Here is a 20,852-nt window from a genome sequence, read left to right on the forward strand (position 1 = left end):
ATCACTGACTTACATTTTAATATCTTTCCATTAATATGTATTAAATTATTCCCAATAGTCTATTCTCTTTGTCATAGCCTCACACTGCTTCCTGTAATGTCTGTTTAGGTTTGAGTTTCGTTTCAATCATATTTCCACCACATCACAGGTCAAAATCTGTTGCTTTAACCAATCAGATTTTGAGTTGCTGAAACTGGGGCCATCTAATGTGGGTACAATAACTGTTTTCCCGTCCTTTGATTGGATAGTCAGAGCTCGCAAACCGCAAATATATTCATGTAGATTTAATAGTTGTTTTTTCATTCCACAGTGGCTGACAGATGAGAAGAAATTAATTTGACCAGTCATACAAGGGCATTTTCAAGATGGACATTGTGAGGAAAGGTCAGCCAAAACAGTTAAAAAACGTTTATAAGCTTTTTTGTGAACTATTTATACTTTTGCATTTTCTTTCCTCTAAAATATGCACAAAAACACACCATGTGCCTTCATGTCAAATCCTGGGGAAAATGCACAGAAAACCTGTCTTCTGCTAGAGAATGAAGTGGGCAGTGCAGTTGTGGCTGCAGTGAAAGGAGACTTGTTGAATTGTGTTAATTAGGTTTTTTGCTTTAGTAATGCCATTCATTCTCACTGTTATACTGTGTTTCTGTTTAATAATAATGGTTTCCATAGCTGTGGTGTCCTAATGATGGTATTAGGAGGTAAATCGATTCAGATAGGACACCACTGAAGACCTAGGTGTGAAATGCACAGACAACCAATGCTGAGTTGGTTATAGCATCTGCCAAAATCTCTTTGTGATCTAATTGCACCTGCCTCTTGCACAACTCATATTTTAAGAAGGTAGTTCAACCAGGTATCTTCAGTTTTAAAATACAGAAATACTCTATATACAAAAAAACTTATTTTCTCATTAACCATCCAATAGCTTAGTGCATTGCTAATGTATTTTATATTTGTTGATCATTTATGATTTTGAATTGCACTTACTTGTGTCCATCAAAGCTTGTAGTTTGCAGGTGTAGACTTTGCTATTTGGCACATTTCCCTGTTTTTTTTTTGGTTTTTGTTCTTCCAAAATATTCAACTAGTTTAGACATGCTCTCATTGCATAATGCAATTAAAATGACTAAGTTTGTTATAAATCTTGCAGTTGTGTTGAAACTGATGCAACAGACAACAAGGTAGATGTATTTGCCAGTAGGTTTATTGATGTTTTTTGCTATGGGACATGAAGGTAAGCCAGTTCTTTTCTTAAATATTCAGAATAATAACATTTTCAAGTACGTGAATAAGAACTTATTGCACTCAATGTACAATCTTGAATCCTTAGAGATTTTGTAACATGCTATTCACAAGCTATAGAACTAACAATTATAAAAAAAAAATATTTATGCTTTTATACATGCATGGATCAATGTAATGTTTGGTCTTTATCCAGGTCTCCATGTCTATGGCCATGAATGTCTTGTGATGCCCAGGACAAACTCAGCCACCTTTGCCTACAAGGGTGAGGAGGTCATACTGAACTGTTCAGTAGATTTGCAAGTACCAGCCAAAAACATAGAACAAGTGAACTGGAAAAGGGAAGACGGAGACCAAAATGTCCTTGTCCTGCTTTATCAAACCAATCATACCATCTCTGATTCCTCACATGAGAGGTACAAGAAAAGAGTTGAGCTCTTTTCTTCTGAAATCTCCAAAGGGAACTTCTCACTCAAGCTGATGGATGTACAGCTGGGGATAAAGGAACATACATATGTGAGGTCTTTGCTATGAACAGGTCTACACGGATCTGTGTGAATCTGGATGGCGTAGGTAATATGCTTTACCAGTCGGAAATTACTAATCAACTCATTCGTCACATGTTAGAATTTCCAGAACCTGAAAGGAAGTGTGAGTAGGTGAAATTTCACTTTAAATACGAAAAAAAAACAACGCACAGTGATCATTCCTGATGGAATGGTGTTCTCTGGAAAAATAATGGGAATATAAAAAAGCATTTCCCACCCACTGAGCTGTGACTGAGTCTCAGAAAAAAACAATAATCCCACCCCAGATGAATGAAATCCTCAGGATGGGTAGATTTCCAAAGTAAATCATTTCAGAACTTAAAATTTTAATAGCAGGACTTTATTAATAATTCAGCATAACGGTGTTCATGTGCTCGGAATATATTTTTTTTCTTGATGAAGCCTTAAATAGAGAGACAGCAGGGCAGCCAATCTGTAACACGATACAATAGCCAAAGCCTAAGGTTGCAGATTAGTTTCTAAGCAACAGGATTAGCATATGTCCTTTTGTCTTGTTGTACAACAGATGGTATGCATTTTTGTTATGCATGAATATTTGAACAAACTCTCCTTTGGTGTTCAGAGGCTTTAAAGAAAACTCAATCATCTAAATCTAAAAATAAATAATAAAAATGTAGTGAACTAGGCCATGTAGAAATTCAAGAAATAATGTTGACATGCAAATAACGTTACTTTATGTAGTTAACTGCCAGATGTGGTGTTATAAAATCAGCATACCTTGTTGTGTAACTGTGATCACGTTATGAGTGGATAACACTATAATAAATTATTTCCATACCCTTTGGAGCCTTGCTGTATGTTAGTGACCGAACATTAAAATAAATAAAGTTCAGTGCAAACAAAGGAGGTTAATTATACAGGATGAGCAAGGGTTTATAGACGTTTTACATCCTTTGTAAGATCTGGGAAGGTGTGTTTGTGTGTGTGTGTGTGTGTGTGTGTCAATGCCCAGGTAGATGCACCACAGACCTCCACGACAGGCAACTTCAGAAGAGTTCATAAAGATTATATTGATACTAATGTACCATGTCCCGGAAACACCTGCCCTTATAGTTAGAAGGGATGAAATAGAACTTTCCCAGCATGACCACTGGTTTATCTGTAGAACTCTTACTGAAAATGACCCTATGAACTATGTAATGCTGAAGTCTTGCAAATAAATGACTATCATTTATTCACAGGTTTCACCACACCGCATATATCAATATTTGTTCTTTGCTCTGTTGCGCTGGTGCTTGCAGTGGGATTTTTTGGTCCTGTTTGGAACCTACTGAGAAAGAAAGGTATTTTATTAAACACTGACAATAAATATATTATGTAATAATGAATACTCTAACATTTTACTTTTTAAAATCACTTTCTTAGGTTCTAATTCAAAAGACTTGACAATGCACATTTTTCTGATCCTTTGTCCAAACATCTGCATGTTTGCAGCTTTTATCTTGTGGTCAACAGAAGGTAATCTCAGGGTAATTTTCCTTTGTTAACATATACATTTCCTCTGTTAACATACACACCTTTCATTATCCAGGACCTGATTGTCATTTGTTTTTTTTTTCCCTCCTAGCCTTACCCCCAGAGATCATTGCTTGTTCAAGTGTCAATCTCATGAGGCCTCTCATGCTGCTGAAAACATCTACTTATCTCAACAAGTTACCAAGTAATTACATTTACTCTCTTAGAGAAGAACATCATTCCTTTGCCTTGATCTTTGAATGATCTTGAGATGTATATTTAATGCAAACAAAACGTTTTATTTCACAGACTGCCTACAGAAAGCAGTAAAGGCTTTGGCTGTTCCACTTTATCATTCAACTGTAACAATGGCCACATGTTCAAGTAAGTTTAGAGCAAAGTAAGTATAGGTATGTCAGAAAAGCACACCTAGAGTAGGTCTAGAAGTTTTTGAGCGATTGTTTGCATCTGTCTAGAGCAAACCAACTTTTAAGAACAAGATGGCCATGTTTCACAATATACAATGAGGAAAATAAGTATTTGAACACCCTGCTATTTTGCAAGTTCTCCCACTTAGAAATCATGGAGGGGTCTGAAATTGTCATCGTAGGTGCATGTCCACTGTGAGAGACATAATCTACAAAAAAAATCCAGAAATCACAATATATGATTTTTAAACTATTTCTTTGTATGATACAGCTGCAAATAAGTATTTGAACACCTGTCTATCAGCTAGAATTCTGACCCTTAAAGACCTGTTAGTCTGCCTTTAAAATGTCCACCTCCACTACATTTATTATCCTAAATTAGATGCACCTGTTTGAGGTCGTTAGCTGCATAAAGACACCTGTCCACCCCATACAATCAGTAAGAATCCAACTACTAACATGGCCAAGACCAAAGAGCTGTCCAAAGACACTAGAGACAAAATTGTACACCTCCACAAGGCTGGAAAGGGCTACAGGGAAATTGCCAAGCAGCTTGGTGAAAAAAGGTCCACTGTTGGAGCAATCATTAGAAAATAGAAAAACCTAAACATGACTGTGAATCTCCCTCGGACTGGGGCTCCATGCAAGATCTCACCTCGTGGGGTCTCAATGATCCTAAGGAAGGTAAGAAATCAGCCCAGAACTACACGGGAGGAGCTGGTCAATGACCTGAAAAGAGCTGGAACCACCGTTTCCAAGGTTACTGTTGATTATACACTAAGACGTCATGGTTTGAAATCATGCATGGCACGGAAGGTTCCCCTGCGTAAACCAGCACATGTCCAGGCATGTCTTAAGTTTGCCAATGACCATTTGGATGATCCAGAGGAGTCATGGGAGAAAGTCATGTGGTCAGATGAGACCAAAATAGAACTTTTGGGTCATAATTCCACTAAACGTGTTTGGAGGAAGAAGAATGATGAGTACCATCCCAAGAACACCATCCCTACTGTGAAGCATGGTGGTGGTAGCATCATGCTTTGGGGGTGTTTTTCTGCACATGGGACAGGGCAACTGCACTGAATTAAGGAGAGGATGAACGGGGCCATGTATTGCGAGATTTTGGGGAACAACCTCCTTCCCTCAGTTAGAGCATTGAAGATGGGTCGAGGCTGGGTCTTCCAACATGACAATGACCCGAAGCACACAGCCAGGATAACCAAGGAGTGGCTCTGTAAGAAGCATCTCAAGGTTCTGGCATGGCCTAGCCAGTCTCCAGACCTAAACCCAATAGAGAATCTTTGGAGGGAGCTCAAACTCTGTGTTTCTCAGCGACAGGCCAGAAACCTGACTGATCTAGAGAAGATCTGTGTGGAGGAGTGGGCCAAAATCCCTCCTGCAGTGTGTGCAAACCTGGTGAAAAACTACAGGAAATGTTTGACCTCTGTAATTGCAAACAAAGGCTACTGTACCAAATATTAACATTGACTTTCTCAGGTGTTCAAATACTTATTTGCAGCTGTATCATACAAATAAATAGTTAAAAAATCATTGTGATTTCTGGATTTTTTTTTTTTAGATTATGTCTCTCACAGTGGACATGCACTTACAATTTCAGACCCCTCTATCATTTCTAAGTGGGAGAACTTGCAAAATAGCAGGGTGTTCAAATACTTTTATATTTAAATAATTTTCCTCACTGTATACCATTCACCGGTTTCTGGGCCTAAAGCCTAGACAAACAGCTCAAATAGTCAGTGTCCAATTAGTATTTGCATCCCTTGCTTAATATTTTAACACAATCAGCAGTCCCTAAAGTTCATAGCACCTATACAGTACACCATAACAGTTTAAAGCAAGGAAATATTGGAACCCAACTTAGCACAGATAAGTGAGAGCCAGTCAGAGCAGAGCAGGAAGACATGACCTGGATTCCAGACTAGATGGAATCCAGTACAACCTACAGAAACAAATCACACTGCACAGGTTGTTACGGTAGCCACGCCATAAAATATAAAATATAAAAATAACGTTATAAACCTAACAAAAGATAGTGGGTACAAATAAATGTTTTCTTTTTTTAGTCATTACAGTAGTTATGTTACACATGACTGACAAATTGTTTACCCTATACCCTATAGTTGAACCTATATATGGCCTATATATAACCCATATATATATATATATATTTAACCCAGCCATTAGGGGGGCACAAGCCAGTGTACTCTTAGTGCCGGTCCCAAGCCCGGGTAAATGGGGAGGGTTGCGTTAGGAAGGGCATCCAGCGTAAAACATGTGCCAAATCAAATATGCGGATCACAAATGAGAATTTCATACCGGATCGGTCGAGGCCCGGGTTAACAACGACCGCCACAGGTATCGTTAGCCGACAGGGTACCGGTGGAAATTGGGCTACTGTTGGCCGAAGGAGGAGAAGGAGGAGAAGGAGAGGAGGAAGGCGTCTACAGAGACGGCAGGAAAAGGAGCAGTGTAGGAGAGTAGAGGTTCGGGTTGGTACTTTAAATGTTGGTACTATGACGGGTAAAGGGAGAGAGATAGCTGATATGATGGAGAGGAGAAAGGTAGATGTGTTGTGTGTTCAGGAGACCAAGTGGAAAGGGAGTAAGGCCAGGAACATTGGAGGTGGGTTTAAACTGTTTTATCATGGTGTGGATGGAAAGAGAAATGGTGTAGGGGTGATTCTGAAGGAAGCGTACAGTAAGAGTGTAGTGGAGGTGAAGAGAGTTTCTGATAGGGTGATGATCGTGAAGGTGGAAGTTGAAGGGATGATGATAAATGTCATCAGTGCCTATGCTCCACAAGTTGGCTGTGAGATGGAGGAGAAAGAAAGATTCTGGAGTGAATTAGATGAAGTGGTATATGGTGTACCTAGGAAAGAACGATTGGTGATTGGGGCAGACTTTAATGGGCATGTAGGTGAAGGGAACAGAGGTGATGAGGAGGTGATGGGTAGGTATGGTTTTAAGGAGAGGAATGTGGAAGGGCAGATGGTGGTAGATTTTGCTAAAAGGATGGAAATGGCAGTGGTGAACACGTATTTTAAGAAGAAGGAGGATCATAGGGTGACGTATAAGAGTGGAGGAAGGTGCACACAGGTGGATTATCTTCTGTGTAGGAGATGCAGCCTGAAGGAGATTGGAGACTGTAAGGTGTTGGCGGGGGACAGTGTAGCTAGACAGCATCGGATGGTGGTCTGTAGGATGGTTTTGGAGGCGAAGAAGAAGAGGAGGAAAGTAAGGTTTGAAAGAAGAATAAGATGGTGGAAACTGAAGGAGGAAGAGTGTAGTGTGAGGTTCAGGGAAGAGGTCAGACAGGGGCTTGGTGGTGGTGAAGAGGTGCCGGATGATTGGGCAACTACTGCAGGAGTGATGAGGGAGGCAGCTAGAAAAGTACTTGGTGTGACATCTGGAAATAGAAAGCAAGACAAGGAGACGTGGTGGTGGAATGAGGAAGTGCAGGAGAGCATTAGGGGAAAGAGATTGGCAAAACAGAAGTGGGATCGACAGAGTGATGAGAAGAGTAGGCAGGAGTACAAGGAGATGCGGCAGCAGGTTAAAAGGGATGTGGCGAAAGCCAAGGAAAAGGCATATGAGGAACTGTATAAGAGGTTGGACACTAAGGAAGGAGAAAAGGATTTATACCGATTGGCCAAGCAGAGGGACCGAGCTGGGAAGGATGTACTGCAAGTTAGAGCAATAAAGGATGGAGAGGGAAATGTGTTGACTAGTGAGGAGAGTGTGTTGAGAAGATGGAGGGAGTATTTTGAGCAGCTGATGAATGAGGAAAATCTGAGAGAGAGAAGGTTGGAGGATGTGGAGTTGGTGAAGCAGGATGTAGATAGGATTAGTAAGGAGGAAGTGAGAGCAGCGATTAAGAGGATGAAGAATGGAAAGTCGGTTGGACCAGATGACATAACGGTAGAAGCGTGGAGATGTTTAGGAGAGATGGCAGTGGAGTTTTTAACCAGATTGTTTAACAGGATTCTGGAAGGGGAGAGGATGCCTGAGGAATGGAGAAGGAGTGTGCTGGTACCGATCTTTAAGCATAAGGGAGATGTGCAGACCTGCAGTAACTACAGGGGAATTAAGTTGATCAGTCACACCATGAAGTTATGGGAAAGAGTAGTGGAAGCCAGGCTGAGAGAAGAGGTGACCATCTGTGAGCAACAGTATGGTTTCATGCCGAGGAAGAGCACCACAGATGCCTTATTTGCTTTGAGGATGTTGATGGAGAAGTATAGAGAAGGACAGAAGGAGCTGCATTGTGTATTTGTGGATTTAGAGAAAGCGTACGACAGGGTGCCGAGAGAGGAGTTGTGGTATTGTATGAGGAAGTCAGGTGTGTCAGAGAAGTATGTGAGGGTGGTGCAGGACATGTATGAGGACAGTGTGACGGCAGTAAAGTGTGCAGTAGGTACGACAGACTGGTTCAGGGTGAAGGTTGGACTGCATCAAGGATCGGCCCTGAGCCCTTTCCTGTTTGCAGTGGTGATGGACAGGTTGACGGACGAGGTCAGACAGGAGTCTCCCTGGACTATGATGTTTGCAGATGATATTGTGATTTGTGGTGAGAGTAGAGAGCAGGTTGAGAAGAGCCTGAAAAGGTGGAGATATGCGCTGGAGAGAAGGGGAATGAAAGTCAGTAGGAGTAAGACAGAGTACATGTGTGTGAATGAGAGGGAGGGCAGTGGAGTGATGCGGTTGCAGGGAGAAGAGGTGGAGAAGGTGGAGGAGTTCAGGTACCTGGGGTCAACAGTGCAAAGTAATGGAGAGTGTGTTAGGGAAGTAAAGAAAAGAGTGCAGGCAGGGTGGAGTGGGTGGAGAAGAGTGACAGGAGTGATTTGTGATAGAAGAGTATCTGCAAGAATGAAAGGGAAAGTTTATAGGACTGTGGTGAGACCTGCGATGTTGTATGGATTAGAGACAGTGGCATTGAGTAAAAAACAGGAGGTGGAGCTGGAGGTAGCAGAGCTGAAGATGTTGAGGTTTTCGTTGGGAGTGACGAGGATGGACAAGATTAGAAATGAGTTTATTAGAGGGACAGCACATGTAGGATGTTTTGGTGACAAGGTGAGGGAGGCGAGATTGAGATGGTTTGGACATGTGCAGAGAAGGGACATGAATTATATTGGTAGAAAAATGCTGAAGATGGAGCCACCAGGTAGGAGGAAAAGAGGAAGGCCAAGGAGGAGGTTCATGGATGTGGTGAGGGAAGACATGCAGGTAGTTGGTGTAAAAGAGGCAGATATAGAGGACAGGGTGGTATGGAGACGGATGATCCGCTGTGGCGACCCCTAATGGGAGCAGCCGAAAGAAGAAGAAGAAGAAGATATATATATATATATATTTTTTTAATCTCTTATTTAGTTTTCTTTGGAAATGTTGCTATGATACAGAGAACAGCAGGACACACAGTAACAGTACTGATCATCTTTGCAGTGGGGACTTTCATCAGTGCTATTGTTTTAGGTAAGATATGTACTGATACTGTATGTATCTTCTGTAATTGTTTGACACACTAGTTAAAAGGGGGAGCATTGCCACCACACAGCTTCAGGGTTTGACTTTAAGGAGCTGCTATTGTTAAGTTATATATACATATAATAAGATTAGTTGGTTCCCTGGTGGTCTAGTGGTTAGGATGCGGCGCTCTCACCGCTGCGGCCCGGGTTCGATCCCCGGTCAGGGAACCAACCCCAGCCACTCTCAGTGCCAGTTCCAAGCCCGGATAAATGGGGAGGGTTGCGTTAGGAGGGGCATCCAGCGTAAAAACATGTGCCAAATCAAACATGCGGAGGATCCGCTGTGGCGACCCCTAATGGAAGAAGCCGAAAGAAAGTTTTAGATAATACGATTCGTTCCCTCATTTGTCTACAGCTGTCTATGGTCTCCGGCTGCACCAGACTGTGTGTCTAGAAATATTTAACCTGGTCCTGTTTGGATTTCTACTCAGCAGCAATCGAGACCCTTCACATCTGTGAGTATCGTAATACAATGCAGGTCTGTTTACTTCATACATTATTTGTATTCCTCTCATAATCTCTACCAAACATCATCTCAGTCATCATCTATACATTATACATAGGAAAAAAATGTTTGGCTAACTCTGTATTTCTCTTCAATCCTTTAGACATCACTGAGGCAATTTATGCATTAGCACCTCCTGTCATGGTGATGCTGATGGTCCTCTCACTACAAAAACACTTTTTCCAAGGAGAAGCTTTTAGCTGTAAGTATCATAACTGGGACTGGAATCAATATAATTCACTATAAGCTGAAAAGGCGTTTCAACACACAACGTATGATATATTTATTTTACCTTCACAGGTGTACAAATTGCTCTGTCATCTATTATCGTGACTGTTTTCAGCCTAAACGTCATTTGTATTTACATTCTTTTGTCTGTTACATTACCAGAATTTGATAAAAGAGGTAAGAACTTTTATAATGAGAATGCAAATGTACAACCAGTTAGAAAATATTTGGTAACACTGTATTTTATTGACTATTTATTTCTTTGTTTGAAACATGCATTTTTTTTTTTTTATGAAATTGTTGAATGTACAGGTGCGTCTCATCAAAATAGAATATAATTAAAAGGTTGGTCTATTTTTAGTAATTCAATACTTAAAGTCAAACTCATATATTATATAGATTCATCAAACACAGACTAATATATTTCAAGTGTTTGTTTCTTACATTTTTTATGATTGTGGCTCACAAAATCCCACCAATTTACAATCTCAAAGAAATGGAATACTTTATAAGTAAAAAAACATTTTAGTGAATTGTTGGTCTTCTGGAAAGTATGTTTATTTACTATATATGTACAAAATACTTGGTACAGCAGAGGGAAGCATGAAGTGCTCTTAAACTTCCGGGTAGATGGTTCTGCTGACCTTGGACTTGATAAAACACAGTGGACCAACACCAGCAGATGAGACGACTCCCTAAACCACCACTGACTGTGCAAACTTTACACTGGACCTCAAGCAAATTGGATTCTATGCCTCTCCTCTTCTCTTCCAGACTCTGGGACCTTTATTTCCAAATAAAATGCAAAATTATCTTTCCTTTCATTTGAAAAGACGACTTTGGCCCACTGAGCAACAGTCCAGTCCTTTTTGTCCTTTGCCCAGGTAAGTCACTGACGTTGTCTCCGGTTCAGAAGTGGCTTGACACAAAAAATGCATCAGTTGTTGCCCATGGAAACATCTGTGACCCCAGCTGCAGTCCACTCTTTGTGAATCTCCCCAAATTCTTAAAGAGGCTTCGTTTCACCTTTTTCTACCAAATTTTTTCCTTCCATTCAACTTTTCATTAATGTGCTTGGATACAGCTCTCTGTAAACAGCAGCTTCAGCGATGACCTTTTGTGTCTTACCCTCCATGGTGTCATTGATCGCGGTATGAACAACTGTCAAGTCAGCAGTCTTCCCCCATGATTGTGGAGCCTGAACCAGAATAAGACACCATTTAAAGGCTCAGGGAACCTTTGCAGTGTTTGAATATAAGTCGCTGATTAGAGTGGTACACCACAAATCTCCAATATTGAACTTTTTCACAATATTCAAATTTTCTGAAATACTGAATTTTGGGATCTTATTAGCTGCAAGCCATAATCATTAAAATTAAAAGAAATAAACACTTGAAATATATCAGTCTGTGTGTGATGAATCTATATAATATACAAGTTTCACTTTTTGTATTATATTACAAAAATATATAAACTTTTTAATTATATTCTAATTTATTTATATATACAGTGGTTTTTACCTAATTATTATTAATCTCATGAGCTTAAAATTAATTTTTTTATATTGCAGGATGGATGATTGCGTTTGAAGGTATATTGTTCATATTTGCATGGTTAGTTTTGAGTTGTCTATTGCGTCACTACCGAGGACAGAATACAGGATGCTGCCCTCAATGGAGAAAAATAGAATGTAAGTCAAAGAAGCATTTTTTTTTCAATCCATGCACATTACTGGTCCAATCCATGCACAATACTGGTTCCACTATAATTTATAATCATTTGATCATTTTATTTTTTTGTATGTTGTTTTTGTTTGTTTTCAGATTTTTGCTGCAGTGTCATTGTTGCACTTCTAATAATTGTGCATGGAATAGTGTACTTTCATTATGTACAAAAAATCATCGAAGTGAAAGGTACAAAATAATTGCAATATTAATTGTTCCTCAATTGTTGAATAGTGCAGGATGCCGCTGTACACAGTTAAACTGCAGTTAAACTACATGAAACATTTTTTTAGTATGTAGTTTATCTACTATCTAAAGAAGGTGTAACAGACTAATTGCTATACAGTAAGCTTGCAATATTTTGTTAATACCTTTGGACAACCCTGAAGGGGTTAAATGTAGATAGATAACTAGACAGACAGACAGACAGACAGACAGACAGACAGACAGACAGACAGACAGACAGACAGACAGACTGACAGACAGACAGGAGATGTTTGGGTAAGACTGGACACAATAATGTTTTTGTTTTCCATTAGCGTCTGATTCAGCACCAAAATCCTTATAAGACTGTGCATTAGAAATCATATTTGAATCATATATTTACAAATAAAAATGGTATTTATAATGGTATGTATAATGGTAATATATTTGAATGCCGTTCCAGATCTTGCTGGATATCTGGCTCTCACGCCATTCATACATGTTTTGGCGGCAACATGTTTGTTTAAGCATCCCGTATATTTACCAGGTAAATCTCTTCATTATCTTGACTTCTCCTGTCAATTATCATAATGTCATGATTAAACAAACAGGACCTCAGGATATTGTAAGGATGCATTTCTAGGAGGTATATTTACCTGAAGTCTAAACTAAGAGGAATCGAATATGTTTCAAAACGAAGATCCAAAGCAAAAGAGCAATCAAAGAAAAAAGGTTAAACATGATAATCACAGTATTACTTAAACTTGTGTACAAATCCAAGGGTCAGTCATAATAAAAAATAATTGCTAGCGGTTTAAAAGTAAATCGACTGAGAACAGTTGTTCATAATGATGCTAAAAATCGATTTCCTTAAAGATAAACAAAATATAGAACAGGAAAAGAACTAAATGAACAAGGAAGTGTCTTATTTGTAATAATGTTAGCTTTTCTCTTGTTTTTATTACTGAATCATCAAAATAATCACAACTGATTTTATTTGAAATTTCAGAGTTTCTTCATGCTATGGTCTACATGTTTGGAGCTGTAGGTCTCAGTACTGTAAATGCAATTGCTCTCATCGCAGAACTGATCCTGAAAGCAGGTAATGTATGATTTCATAAGAAAATTTTGACATCGAATTGTCTTATTTTGAATATATAATGCATATTAGGTAAATATGTTGATATACCACCAATGGGTTCCACTGGAAACCAATTAGTAATATGTTAAGAAGTTTATCAAATCAAATCAAATCAAATTGTATTTAGTTTAGCTCAAAGACACAGGGTTAGTGGCCATAGACATAATAATTGGGGAGCTTAGTGTTTGTCATTCGACTTTGACTCCGAAGGTCGTGACTTCAAATCCCAGCAACACCAAGTTGCCACTTCTGGGCCCCTGAGCAAGGCCCTTACCCCCATATCTGCTCATATGTATGAATGTGATAAATGAAATGCATAAATGTAATTCTAACGATAGGAACACTGTTTTTGTACATGAGCAAGGGATTATTCCTATTTTTCTCAAATGGACCATCACATCTAAGTTAAGTGGTAGCTCAGTATTTAAGCTGTTGTATTTCTGATCAGAAGGTTGTGTGTTCAAATCCCAAAAGCACTGCCGGGCCTCTTGAGCAAGGCCCTTAACCATCAAGCTCAGCCGTACAGTATTAATGAGAGATGTTACTGTTGCTCTTGATAAACCTGTCAACTGATGAACATGTAAATGTAAGTATAGGGTTGGGGGGCATGACAATTCTAGAATGTTCACTGCTTACACCATTTATTTAAGAACAGACATCACTTTATTATTCATCCCAGAGGGAAATTCAAAAGAGAGACACACATTTTACATTTATGGCATTTTTAAGAGGCCCTTATCCTGAGCGACTTACAATGATCTCATTCATACAACTAAGCATTTGAGGGTTAAAGGTCTTTCTCAGGGTCTCAGCAGTGGCAGATTAGTGGTGGTGGGATTTAAAACCACAACCTTCTGATTGGAAATAAAAAATGTTACCCTCTGTGCGACTTAATTCCAGATCATCTGGACATGGTGATATAATTTCTACGCAATAACACGATGCAATGCATTTTTATTTAACAAGATCAGCTTTATACTTAGACGTAACTGTATCGCTGGCTTCTAGAAAAAGGAGCACGGACTATCGGCGATCTCCGTGTGATCGTTTTACCAGTTGAAACGGTGTTTGTTTCCGCTTGGCTCGCGTTACAGATCTACGATGCCTGTGAGTACAGTGCAAAAGCAATTGATTGTTCATTCTATACTCATTAAAAAAAAAATATATATATATATATATATATATATATATATATATATATATATATATATATATATATATGACTAAAGGCTACTTTGGTATAACTTTCTACAAAAATAAAATACAATTCAAACTTTAAGAAATTAAATGTTACACTAAAATAAATAAATAGATTCATTAATAAATAGATAGCTAGATGAATAAATAGAACACAGCTGCTTTGTTTAAAATTTGTGTATCTGCCTACTGATGTACTCTATATGTTACAGGGACGAGATAGCAAGGCAGGGACAAGATCGTAAGGCAGGTCAACGTCCCCTTTTTTTCCCCGTAAGTACAGTATAATCTGTTGATCAGAGTTGAAAGAGGAATGACGCAACCTTTCCACTGTCATACTGTACACAGAATAATGCGCAAATTTGAAGATATGAAGGGGAGAGAAAAAAGAGTAATAGCACCTGAGGTATGAAACCTTTCATTACAATGTATATAAATGTAATTTGTTTGAACTGGAAATGGTTTCTGTTCACTGTTAGTCGAGTTCCCCAGCCCTTTACCCCTAATAATAATAATTTTTTCCGAAATCAAGAAAGTCAAGTCAAGAGGCTTTTATTGTCATTTCTACTATACACAGTGGTACACAGTACACAGTAAAAATGAGACAACGTGGTGCTACACTAAACAACAACATAAAGCTACAACACAACACAAGCTACATAAAGTGCTTCGAGTGCAACCTAGTGCAAACAGTGCAGACAAAAAACAGTACAGAGAGACAGTGCAGACAGACGACACAAGACAAGATACAAAACCCAATATAGCGCCGACCAGTAATCCTACTGTATACTTTGATTATACCGTACTGTGCGAGGAGAACTGTAAAAACTATACCTGGAAGTGAATATAAACAGAACAATGTAGTGCAGAAAAACAGCAGCAGTCAAGTCAAGAGGTGCAAAAAACAGCATGTAAACAGTGTACTATACTATAATACAGTCAAAGGTGCAAAAAACAGAAGATGACCGAAGAAAAGACCGAAGATGTTTATAACATGCCACTGTTTTCTGCACTCAACCTCAGACTATTCAGCTGTCTTGATGGTGTCATGTGTTGGATGGATGGACTTTGAGTCAAAGCTTTTTGCATTTCTTCTAGTGAGTCACTGACTCTGTCACACAGAAGCTACCAGGCATGTTAAGAGATCAAGTTACTAAATTTAGGAGATTTAGCTGCAATACAGCAGATGGTCACAAATAATCAATGGACTACTGTAATAAAGAAACATTGTGAAATGGTTTTACATTTCTCCATTGCTCCAGTTTTATTAATTAAATATAAAATCAATATAAGTACACTTAGCAAGTAATGAGGCTTTATTTGAAATCTATAGATCTGTTGTTTTAAGTCCTCCATGTCCCTCTTTTTTATCCATAAGAAAGTGTCATAAAATAAGAATTGATTCAATGTATAAATGTAACCTTTTTGTGTTTTGTGGTGCATTTTTGTTTTTTGTTTTATGTCTAGAAACATACAGTATTAATCAATCAATATCAGTATAAATATTTCAAATGTTTTCACATTAAATGTATAAAAAAAAACAAAAAAAAAACACTGGTATCACCAACAGTTCTGATTCTTCACTTCAGAATAATGTCATTACTTTATCCAGTAAGGCAGAACACACTGTGCTGTTGTAGAAGAATAATCATCATCATCAACAACAAAAAGATGTTGTGGCATGGTCCATATTTACTGGTAGTACCCCGAAGTTCATTATTTTCCCATCATAGCCCACCAAAAGTGTTCAAATTCCGCTACAAACTGATTGTGATTATTCAATTGAAAAAAAAAAAATTATTATATTGCACTGACAAAATTTTGGAAATTAAAAAAAAAAGTGTATGGATTGTCGTGTGAATTATTATTATTATTATTATTTATTTATTTTTTTTTTTTTCTTTATTTAGTCAATGGCTAATGCTGACTAGAATTATTTTATACACGGGTATACTGTTATAGTCATTTATTTGTTTTACCAGCAGGTGGCAGTAAACGAACATGTAAGGAAAAAAAATTGAATAAAAATCCCCGTGAAGCAAAGCAGGACAATGATAAGAATGATGGTGTCACTGTTTAAAATCATTTCCAAAGCAGATAAAAAATGTATATATCAAATATAGGATGGTATATCTCTTCTGTCACTTTTGGAGACTGTATGCAACCTTGGGGTAATCATGAACAATCAACTGTTTTTTTAATTGTCAATCTTGCATGCTCATGTTAATTTCTTCTTCAAAATATTAAATTTTCTCAATTTCTATCCACTCAGGCCACTCAAGTGCTTTCCCATTCTCCCACACCACCCCACTGCTTCACTCCCTCCACTGGCTTCCAGTAGCTCCTACATCCGATCTAAAACACTGATGATTGTTTGCAAATCCAAAAAAAACGGACCAGCACTTTTCTGCCTCTCAGCACTTGACTTAACACATCATCACGCTCCTTCTATCTTCCAATGCTCGGTAGGATCCATCATCTCTCAGGGCAGAAGGAAGACATGCTTCAAGAGACTTCTTTATTCTGGCACTAAGGAGGTTGAACAAGCTTTCACTTGCCATCTGAACGAGTCTCTAGCTGTCTTCCAACAATATGCAAACACGAAATCTTGCAGTACTACCTAAATTAGCATTTGTTAAAACGTCCCTTATAACTATTTTCTGCCGAACACAGTTTTAGGTTGTAATGTTTCAGTATCAGATTGTGTTTATGGATAGATACTTCAATGCACTTTGTAAGTCGCTCTGGATAAGGGTGTCAGCCAAATCCTGTAAATGTAAATGTAGTAACATATGTCTCATTTTCATTCCGTTTGCTAAAACGATACCTGCAATCTTAAAAGTACAACCACATGTTTTAAGGAATGTGGCAAAACTACACCAGCTGCTTCCTGGAATGGATGCCAAATGCCTTTTTGCTCTTGGCTTTGATTTCAGGTTAAAGATGTGTTTAGTAGAAAATACAAATTTTTAATAAAAGATAATTATAAATAATAAAAGATATTATTTGACTTCCTTCTTGAACACAACTGTGGCTTTGTTTGCCTCAATTAATCTGAAGGAAATTGAAAGAAACGCTAGACAAATTATATTTCTGTACATACCTGTTCCTTGTTTACTTTGGTATTAATGCAGCTCTTCGAGTCCATGGCCCCTCAGATCCACTTGTGGCCCAGGTGAGAGGATCAGTTCTCCTGCCATGCTTTATTAAAGGTTCACTGCCTTTAGAAGAACTCCAGGTAGAATGGAAAAAGCTGGATACAGATTCTGTAGTGAGCCTCTTCCAGCAAGGAAAAAGCAGACCAGATCTCCAGACTCAGGTGTTTAGAGACAGCAATATATGGAGAAAATGTGACATGACAAAGACATTACAAAGACCAGAGGGAAACTTATCAGGGAGGCTACCAAAAGGTCAACAGCAACACTGAAGGAATTATTTTCTGTCAGGTACTGGTCACTTGGTACTGGTACATGTAACTACCATTTCATGTATTCTGCAAGTCTGGGTTGTGGAGTAAGGTGGGTAGAAGAATATGCAAGCCTGTCTAAATTATGCCAAAAGATTCATTGTCACCCTAATTAATATGGGAAAATGTGTTATGATGTAACTTTTTGGTCATCATTATAAAAGGTTGGTTTGCCACAAAGTCAACAGCATCAAGAGCATCGTCCAAGGAACAGCATACTAACAATAAAGCATGGTGGAGGTAGTATTATGCTTAGAGGCTGCTTCTCTTCAGTTGGGCCAGGAGCAATCGTCAAGATAGATACGAAAATGAAAAGCTTCCAGAAACCAATGGATTTTTCCAAAGAAAACCCCATCGAAAACTATGGAATGACCTAAAAAGAGCCAACATAAAATTTTCTTTGCAAAGTGGGGTAAAATTCCAAAGTCCAGATGTGTGCAGTTAAGAGACTTTTTCACAAACACTTGATGCTGTAATAAAGGCAAAAGGTGCTTCCTCAAAATATTATTTGAGAGGGGTGTGTAGACTTGGTAGTGGTAGTTTTTCATCATTTAAAATGTTCCTGAATATTAAATGTACAGTTTTCTCCTATGGATTTTTGTTTGTTGGAAGATCACATTAAAGATGTAACAAGTGTGACATTTATATTATTTCTGTTTTTATATTTTAAAAACCTGTAATTTCAGAAAGGTGTGTAGACTTTTTTTACTTTACAGATGATTGGTTTAGCTGTGAACTTGCAGTACCGGTTTGAACAAGTTTTTTTTTGAACAAGGATTTTTATATCTTAGATTATTATGCATGATGTTCTTTATTAAAACTTTCTTTCAGCTTCTCCCATTAGGGGTCGCCACAGCAGATCATCCGCATGTTTGATTTGGCACATGTTTTTACGCTGGATGCCCTTCCTAACGCAACCCTTTCCATTTGGCTTGGGACCGGCACTAAGGCTTGTGCAACCCCTAATGGCTGGGGTTGGTTCCCTGACCGGGGATCGAACCCGGCCACGGCGTTGAGAGCGCCGCATCCTAACCACTAGACCACCAGGGAACCTGATAGGAGCATAATGTTCTTTATTACTAATGACAAATAGTGTATATAATTTGTTCACATTTTATGATTGAAATCTTTGCTGTAAATGAAATTTGTAAATATTTGACTTTCTTCTTGAACACAACTGTGGCTTTGTTTGCCTCAATTAATCTGAAGGAAATTGAAAGAAACGCTAGACAAATTATATTTCTGTACATACCTGTTCCTTGTTTACTTTGTTATTAATGCAGCTCTTCAAATCCATGGCCCCTCAGATCCACTTGTGGCCCAGGTGAGAAGATCAGTTCTCCTGCCATGCTTTATTAAAGGTTCACTGCCTTTAGAAGATCTCCAGGTAGAATGGAGAAAGCTGGATACAGATTCTGTAGTGAGCCTCTTCCAGCAAGGAAAAAGCAGACCAGATCTCCAGACTCAGGTGTTTAGAGACAGAGCTGACTTTTTTCCAGATGAGGTCCCAAAAGGGAATTTCTCCATCTTACTGAAAAATGTGGTCAAAGATGATGTTGGAGTTTATAGATGCCAAGTCAACACAACCCAGGACACTGGTCAAGTTATAATGGAAATGAAAGAGATCAGTATGTAACCATGTCCTTATTACATTTAAAATCCACTACTACACTTTGTATTTACTGTTACTTTAACTTTGTCCATGTCCTTTTAGAGAATTTTGTTGTGACAGGGGCAGACCATGCTGTCTTTGCCCATGAGGGTGAGGATGTCATATTGAACTGCTCTGTAGATTCCCATGTACCAGCCAGTGAGATTGAAGAAGTGACCTGGAAGAAGACAGATGGAGATGAAAGCATTCTTGTCCTGCTTTATCAAAACAGTGAAATATTCCCAGACTCCTCACATGAGAGTTATCGGGGAAGAGTTGATTTCTTTTCCACCGAAATCTCTAAAGGAAACTTCTCACTACAGTTGAAGGAAGTAAAGATGGAAGATAAAGGAGAATTCACATGTGAGGTCCACACTAGTGACATTTCAGCAAGGACTACTGTGATACTGCATGGTGGTGGTAATGTAACTGGTCAAAATCACTAAACGTTTTTAGACATCTGTTTAAACAGTCCTGCCACAGTGAAATGAAATGTTTAGGATGGGATTAAGATACACCAGAGGACAAGTTCAGAGATTTACACATCTAATCCACTACTACACTTTGTATTTACTGTTATTATTAACTTTTTCCATGTTCTTGTAGAGCATTTTGTGGTGAAAGGGGCAGACCATGCTGTCTTTGCAAATGAGGGTGAGGATGTCATACTGAACTGCTCTGTAGATTCTCATGTACCAATGAGTGAGATTGAAGAAGTGACCTGGAAGAAGACAGATGGAGATCAAGACATTCTTTTCCTGCTTTATCAAGACAGTGAAATCTTCCCAGATTCCTCACATGAGAGTTATCTGGGAAGGGTTGATTTCTTTCTTTCTGAAATCACCAAAGGAAACTTCTCACTAAAGCTAAAGGAGGTGAAGATGAAAGATATAGGAGAATTCACATGTGAGGTCCACACTAGTGACATGTCAGCAAGGACCACTGTGTTACTGCATGGTGTAGGTAATGTACCTGGTCAAAATCACTAATGACTTTTTTACACATCTGCTTTAACAGTCCTGCCACAGTGAAATAAAAAGTTTAAGATACACCAGAGGACAACAATTCAGAGCTTTAAACATTGTAACAATGGCATTATGAGATGCTTGTGTAAATGTGAATCTAAATCTGAATTGCTTGAGTCAAGCAATGTATTTTTTACATTAATTTTTATTTATTTTTATTAATTTTTTTTCCTGATGAAGACACAGTTTACAATGATCAGCTTTACACAGAGTGGGAGGGCAGCCATCCAGCAGCATTTTATGAATCTTTGTTTAGTTCGGGGTCATTCACAGTTGTTTATTATTCATGTCTCATTGCTACAGGTTTCTCTGCATTACATATACTAATCCTGATGTTTTGCTTGATTGCACTATTGCTGGCAGTAGGATTTTGTGGTCCTGTTTTTAACCTCCTGCGGAAGAGAGGTATTTAAAGTACCATTTATAATTTTTTTTGCTTGAAAACATTCAGTTGCCAATGGAAGTCTAA

The 20,852-nt window shown here is 38.5% G+C and overlaps 2 protein-coding genes and 1 long non-coding RNA gene across 3 annotated transcripts in view; all 3 read left to right on the forward strand.

Moving 5' to 3' along the window:
- Positions 1-905: 905 nt before the first annotated feature.
- On the forward strand, positions 906-14,209 carry LOC310725520 (uncharacterized protein). Its single transcript, XM_083540538.1, has 15 exons — positions 906-1,240; positions 1,445-1,821; positions 2,999-3,100; positions 3,183-3,275; positions 3,385-3,477; positions 3,582-3,656; positions 9,088-9,189; positions 9,598-9,720; positions 9,851-9,949; positions 10,048-10,152; positions 11,546-11,665; positions 11,799-11,888; positions 12,367-12,450; positions 12,913-13,005; positions 14,053-14,209. Exons 9-15 carry the CDS (start codon positions 9,889-9,891, stop codon positions 14,196-14,198), a joined length of 699 nt encoding a protein of 232 aa, XP_083396664.1. The 5' UTR covers positions 906-1,240; positions 1,445-1,821; positions 2,999-3,100; positions 3,183-3,275; positions 3,385-3,477; positions 3,582-3,656; positions 9,088-9,189; positions 9,598-9,720; positions 9,851-9,888; the 3' UTR covers positions 14,199-14,209.
- A 296-nt stretch (positions 14,210-14,505) lies between these two features.
- LOC310725434 lies at positions 14,506-15,793 on the forward strand. The gene is made up of 2 exons (XR_014533359.1): positions 14,506-14,647; positions 15,265-15,793. It is a non-coding gene; the product is annotated as an uncharacterized lncRNA (long non-coding RNA).
- A 2,921-nt stretch (positions 15,794-18,714) lies between these two features.
- The window catches only part of LOC310725469 (uncharacterized protein), a 46,848-nt gene continuing 44,710 nt past the window's right edge, over positions 18,715-20,852 (forward strand). The window contains exons 1-3 of the mRNA XM_083540459.1: positions 18,715-19,335; positions 19,422-19,778; positions 19,965-20,321. Coding sequence (XP_083396585.1) covers positions 19,317-19,335; positions 19,422-19,778; positions 19,965-20,321 — 733 coding nt within the window. The 5' untranslated portion in view covers positions 18,715-19,316. The remainder of the gene's footprint in view (positions 19,336-19,421; positions 19,779-19,964; positions 20,322-20,852) is intronic.

This window comes from Silurus aristotelis (genome assembly GCF_946808225.1).
Source record: "Silurus aristotelis genome assembly, chromosome: 4".
NCBI classification, from domain to species: Eukaryota; Metazoa; Chordata; class Actinopteri; order Siluriformes; family Siluridae; genus Silurus; species Silurus aristotelis.

Excerpts from the sequence above, each read along its gene's own strand:
- LOC310725520 (XM_083540538.1), top strand. The coding sequence starts at position 9,889 with ATGGTGATGCTGATGGTCCTCTCACTACAAAAACACTTTTTCCAAGGA. Across the intron at positions 11,666-11,798 it reads TCAATGGAGAAAAATAGAAT|ATTTTTGCTGCAGTGTCATT; the intron begins GTAAGTCAAAGA and ends GTTTGTTTTCAG. Across the intron at positions 12,451-12,912 it reads GCATCCCGTATATTTACCAG|AGTTTCTTCATGCTATGGTC; the intron begins GTAAATCTCTTC and ends TTGAAATTTCAG.